Consider the following 5,456-nt stretch of genomic DNA (forward strand, 5'->3'; position numbering starts at 1 on the left):
CCTCCCAGGCTCAGGGGATCCTCCCACTTCAACCTCCCCAGTAGCTGGGACTATGGGCATGCACCACCACGTCTGGCTAATTTTTTTTGTGTTTGGTAGAAACGGGGTTTTGCCATGTTGGTCACTATGACCAGGCAGGTCTTGAAGTTCCTGCATCTAGTGATCCAACCGCCTCAGCCTCCCATAGTGTTGGGAATATAGGTGTGAGCCACCGCCCCCAGCTTAATCTGTCTTTTGTTCAAGGGTCTGTTGGATACAGTAAGTTCTAGATGTCTCTTTGAGGAATTAGCGTGTCAGTATGTGCAGTTCTTTATTCTCCATTTTAAAGTTTAACTTCCACGTGGTTTCAGTAAACAACCTTTTCCACCAGTTTTAATCAATAGTTCACATCTGTTCCCCTGGTCACCTGCTTCGTCCTGACCCATCCTGGTCACCTTTTTTTTTTTTTGAGATGGAGTGTCACTCTGTCGCCCAGGCTGGAGTGCCGTGGCGTGATCTCGGCTCACTGCAAGCTCCGCCTCCTGGGTTCAGGCCATTCTCCTGCCTCAGCCTCCCGAGTAGCTGGGACTACAGGCGCCCGCCACCACGCCCGACTAATTTTTTGTATTTTTAGTAGAGACGGGGTTTCACTGTGTTCACCAAGATGGTCTCGATCTCCTGACCTTGTGATCCTCCCAAAGTGCTGGGATTACAGGCGTGAGCCACCACACCCGGCCCTTGGTCACCTGCTTTGACCTGAGTCACCCCTGGTCACCTGCTCTGACCTAAGTTATCTTTAGCTAACTGTTCCTAACTGTCCTTCCTACCAAACTACTCACCCCACCACTCTGGCTCACACCCCTGCTCTCTTTAAAATAGCCAATCAGAATTAGCTTAGAGTGTGCGGTCCAACCCCACCCAATAAGGGAATGACACAGCAATATAGGATATCTGCGTCAGGAATAAGAACCCCTTCCCCTCCCTTGTCTAGGTATGCTCTCGCCATTGCTCCATCCGCGAGTTGCACCCTTCTATAGAAGTAAAAATGGCCTTGCTGAGAAAATTAATGTTCAAGTGCTATTTCTTTGTGGCACTGAGGAAGCATTTTGTTTCTAACAGGTCTCAGCCATGAAGCTTGTGATGGGTGAGGAAAAGATATGACTTCTCCCCCTACAGAGAATCTGATGAGGATGCAGCTCCCAGGAGCAGGCCATGGACACTCCCAGGGTCGTGAGGTCCTCCAGCCAAGGGGCCCCCTGACCTGAGGCAGGGGACGATGCCCTGGGCAGCCTGGGGCTTGACTGCTCCCTCCTCCCAGCTGCCCCTTCCAAGACACCAGCTCCTGGGCAGTGCCCCTGCCCCGCTAACTCCAAAAACCAGGCACAGCTTCTTTCTAACTAAGCAGGGTGGACCCACCCTTGGTTCTGACCCCAAGTCCTCCAGCTCAGCCAAGGGCAGAGCCCCCCCAGGCCACATGACCTGAGCGTGGCTGGGCTCTCTTTTCAACACCAACTCCTGCTACCCTCACAGGTGTGTGTGCATGGAGAGGATCTCTGTGGGCTTCACCTGGACACTGCAAAACAAAAGACTGCAGGGAGCTCAACTGCCATTGGGAGCAGCCTCCCACTCCCGGGTCCATCAGAGGCTCCCCACCCAGCCTCACACTGACCACTGGCTTGGATGGCTGGGTGAGGCTGCCCCCACCCTGCAGACAGGACAAAGGCTGAGCCATCAGAGGCTATAAGCCAGATGCCTTCCCACCAGCTTCCCACCAACTGGTGCAGCTATTTATAGTGCAGTGAAGCAGGGTACCAGGCAGGGAGCACCCACTGGTCCCCACCTCTCCCCACAGAGCCCCTCCCCTTCCCCCCTGAATCCCACCCCTTCTCAGAGAGGTCTCTCCACTCCTGAGCCCTACCCTTCCCCACTCCACGGCGGCCCCTCCCCTCATCATCTCCCTGGCCACACACCAAGTCTCCAGCTATTTGACTGACTCCCACCTGCTCACTAAGCTGCCTCTTAACAGAACTGAGTCAATCCCTGTGGGTCCCTGGAGGTGCGGTGACACCACCCACCTTGGTTATGGAGGAGTCTACTGAGCTCACAGCCCACGCGCTCCTGTGTGTGGACCCCCACCCCTGCTGGACTGCAGCACTCCTGGGCTCCAGCACTCCATGCCTGTACTAGGCCAGAAAGACGCAGCCATCCTCCCAGTTCCTGCGCCCTTGACCTTTAAGCTGGGCTACCTGCGACAGGAAGACCCCTCCAGGGTGCCTGCAGCTGCTACCCCTCAGCCTGTCTTGGGGCAACACCCCTGTGGGAGGCCCTTGGGAGACAGCCCTGAGGCTGCCCAAACCCCACCAGCAGGTCCCTCTAGAGTGAGGGTTTTCCAGCTCACAGCCAGAGGCTACTCCCCCCGCAGCTCCCTCAGAGGACCAGCCCTCCCTGCTCCCTTCCCCCCGGCTGAAGGTGACACAGGGGCCCACCTCAGTGGCTGCCCTGGAGCCTGCTTGTCCAAGGGTCCCCGGAAGCAGTGGCGAATCCCGTCCTTCTCAGTCCCAGCAGCGACCTCACAGAGTGAGGAGGCCCAGGAAAGCCTGGGAGCAGGGCCAGCCCCCATCAGGGAGGGAGGTCAGGAGGGATTCAGCCATTTCTCACACTCAAACGGAACCTCGGGCCGCACAGTTGAGGAACACACCATCGGGGTACTGGCTGCTTGGAGTTTATTTTCCGCTTGGTGCCAGGTGCACAGTTCCAGATGTCAGGAAAGCTAGCGAGTGCCAGGGCCGGGCGGTAGAGAGCGGGGCCCTAACTCCTTTTTGGTGTCTGCTGTGTTGATGCGAAGGTCTGCTTGCTGCAGCCGCCTGGTCTACAGGGTGGGGAGTGGGAGGTGGGGAGGGGCCGGGGGGCGGGGAGCGGGGAGGGGCTCTGGTGGACTGGCGCCTCCGCAGGCCTCGGGCTGGTGGTAACCGCTCAGGTCAGGACGGGGGTCCAGCGCTGGCTGTGCTGGACTGACCGCCGGGCTGCTTCCTCGGGGCGTCCCGAGCCAGGCCACCGGTGGTCATGCTGCTGGAGGCCTGGGGGGGTTCCGGGTGCTCTGCGGACTCCAACACCGTGGCCATGAACGGGAGGGTGGACTTCCCGAAAAAGAAGCTGGCCCACCAGTGACCCGGGTCAGCTTTGGGAAGACCTGAGAAAAGCAAAGTGGGGTCTTGATGCTGCCAGCTCCTGGGGGCAGGGGCGGAGGGAGAGAGGGGCGGTCCAGCACTCACCTGGGGGGTGGGGAATGGCTTCCCCGGGGCACTCGGTACTGCCGCAGGAGCTGTTGCTGGAAGTGGAACCCAGGCGGCCTGGAGAGGAGAGGTCCCGTCAGCAACGCGGGGCACAGAGCCCCCCCCCAGCCCACCGGCCTTCAGGCCGAGCGCTGGTTCCGCAGGCTGCACGGGGGCGGCACTGGCGCTAACAGAGCATCTACGTGGGTGGGGGGCAGAGGCTACTCACGCCGGTAGTAGTCGTGGGTGGCCACGAGCGAGCCGCTGGAGGGGATGGCCGCCATGCTCTGGCTTGCTGGCTGGTGGGACCTGCGCATGGGGGTCGGGGAGCCCCTCGGATCAGCGGGATTCCCTCAGGAAGGGCGCTCCCCAGCGGGTGGAGCCGCCACGCTGGGTTCTTTACCGAGGCGGGGCTCCCCAGCTCCCGGGACCGCCTTCGCTGCGCGGGGCGCGGGCGGCTCCAACCAGCCCGAACCGGCCGAGCGGGTGGAACAAAGGCGCTTTGTGCGCAGGGCACCGGCCCGGACGCCAGGAACTTGGTAGGCGCCGTCCCAACCCGCCCGACCCGGGAAGAGCCCGCCCGGGATCCCGCGCCCAGTGCTTGCAAGGGGGAGAGGAGAGGAGCCCCGGCCCTGCCCAGCGCCCCCAGTTCCTCCGGCCTGCTCGTCCCACCCGCGCGCCGCGCCCCTCACCTGGGCGGCAACCCCTCGCGGGCCTCGGCGCACGATCACGGGTGGCGGGGACGGGGACGCTAAGCCACGGAGCCCATTTGCAGAGGAGACCCCGGGACACCGCGCCACTACAGAGACGCGCGCCCGCGCGCGGGGTGCGCACGCGCGGACGCGCCCACTTATATGAGCTGGGGCCGCGGCGCGTCACGGAGGGCGGGCGCACCGGCTCCTCCCCGGGTCCCACTCGGCCCCGCCCCCTCCCCGCGTCCCGGAGAAGCCCCGCCCCCTCCTGGGCCCCACCCGGCCCCGCCCCCTCCCCGGCCCCCACTCGGCCCCGCCCCTTCCCCGGGCCCCACTCGGCCCCGCCCCCTCCCGGGTCCCGCTCGGGCCCGGCCCTCAACTTCCTCCTCGGTGTGACTCTTGCCGTCTGGCGTGAGCTGAGCCCAGCACCGTGGCGTTCGTTCTCTTAAGGCGGCCCGGCTGGGCCTGGGTCTGCAGGGGTCAAAAGACTCCGGGTCCAGGAGTCCGGCCCCCGCCCCTCTCCCGGGCCCAGGCCCCCGTCTCCGACCCGTCTCGGACCCGTCTCGGAGCCCAGCCTGGTCCAGCCCGCCCCGTCCTCTTCAGCCCCTGTGGAGGAAACGGGGGCGCCGGGCGGGCCAAAAAGTGCTGTGTGCGCGGAGCTCCCCGGCCCGGCCTCCAGGGACTTCGCAGCCAGAGGAACCTGGATCCCTCCCGAGCCCGCCTCGCAACTCTGGCAGCTCCGGAACCTGCACCCCGGTTCCCCAGCCCCAGGCCGCGCCTGCTGCCAGCAGGGGGCGGTGAAAGGGTGTGCGGATGGAGGGGCAGTGGGAGGCGGGGCCCAGACGGAGAGCGCGGCGGATTTGGGTGGGTGAGGTGAGTCTCCAGTCGCTGGAGGCAGAGGCTGGGCCCCGCTGCTCAGAGACCCCATGTTTGGGGAACCCAGAACGTTCCTGGCAGGGCCCTGGGGACGGTCCGCCATGCCCTGCTGTCAACTGTCAATCAGGAGGGGGCGCGCTTTCCCTTCCCAGGTAGAAAGGCGTCCGTCCCCCCGCTGCCCCCCCCAACCCCCCGCCCGGCCCAGCTGAATCCTCCCCACACCTCCCTCGGCCCCGCAGGGGAAGTCGGCCTGCCCCTTCGGAAGTCCCGTTTCTTTACACACCTGGTCCTGGCTGGGCGGTGTCTTCCCCGTGGCAGAGAGGGTCCGGGAGGTCCGTGGGGCGGCGCAGTCCGACGGCTTCGGGAGTCAGCCTGGGTGGATTTGTTTCGTGGCTCTCGTTGCTGGCTGAGACGGCCGTGTGCTTGTGTTCCGGAGATTGAGGCCAACGGATGTTGGACTCTGCCCTCGCCAGGTGCTCAGTGAGGACCCAGAGCTGGGCAGGGACCCTGGGAGGCCCCTGAGCAAGACTTGGAGGGACGCCCTTGTGTCCCCGAGTACGTGGGGAAGGCGCTGTCCTGGGCCCTGCGCCGCTGTGTGTGTTCATTGCACGAGTGTGTTAAGCACCTACTATGTGCT

General features: G+C 63.9%; 1 protein-coding gene across 3 annotated transcripts; it reads right to left on the reverse strand.

Annotated features, from left to right (window-relative positions):
• Nucleotides 1-2,685: 2,685 nt before the first annotated feature.
• PPDPF (pancreatic progenitor cell differentiation and proliferation factor) lies at nt 2,686-4,099 on the reverse strand. Of its 3 annotated transcripts, none has more exons than XM_025400295.1 (4): nt 3,944-4,099; nt 3,481-3,560; nt 3,252-3,329; nt 2,686-3,132 (listed from the first exon to the last, which is right to left on the reverse strand). In XM_025400295.1, the coding sequence occupies exons 2-4, from the start codon at nt 3,533-3,535 to the stop codon at nt 3,041-3,043; spliced, it is 225 nt and encodes a 74-aa protein (XP_025256080.1). In that variant the 5' UTR covers nt 3,536-3,560; nt 3,944-4,099; the 3' UTR covers nt 2,686-3,040. The 3 variants fall into 3 exon arrangements, with proteins under 3 accessions (XP_025256080.1, XP_025256078.1, XP_025256079.1); XM_025400293.1 differs by having other exon boundaries at nt 2,686-3,169; nt 3,944-4,098; XM_025400294.1 differs by having other exon boundaries at nt 2,686-3,169; nt 3,481-4,099.
• Nucleotides 4,100-5,456: the final 1,357 nt, after the last annotated feature.

The sequence above is a fragment of the Theropithecus gelada genome, chromosome 10 (genome assembly GCF_003255815.1).
Source record: "Theropithecus gelada isolate Dixy chromosome 10, Tgel_1.0, whole genome shotgun sequence".
Classification (NCBI taxonomy): Eukaryota; Metazoa; Chordata; class Mammalia; order Primates; family Cercopithecidae; genus Theropithecus; species Theropithecus gelada.

Coding starts and splice junctions, on each gene's coding strand:
- PPDPF (XM_025400294.1), bottom strand. CDS start 3,568: ATGCGCAGGTCCCACCAGCCAGCAAGCCAGAGCATGGCGGCCATCCCC. Junction 3,330..3,480: donor CACCCACGACTACTACCGGC/GTGAGTAGCCTC, acceptor TCTCCTCTCCAG/GCCGCCTGGGTTCCACTTCC. Junction 3,170..3,251: donor AGCCATTCCCCACCCCCCAG/GTGAGTGCTGGA, acceptor TGCTTTTCTCAG/GTCTTCCCAAAGCTGACCCG.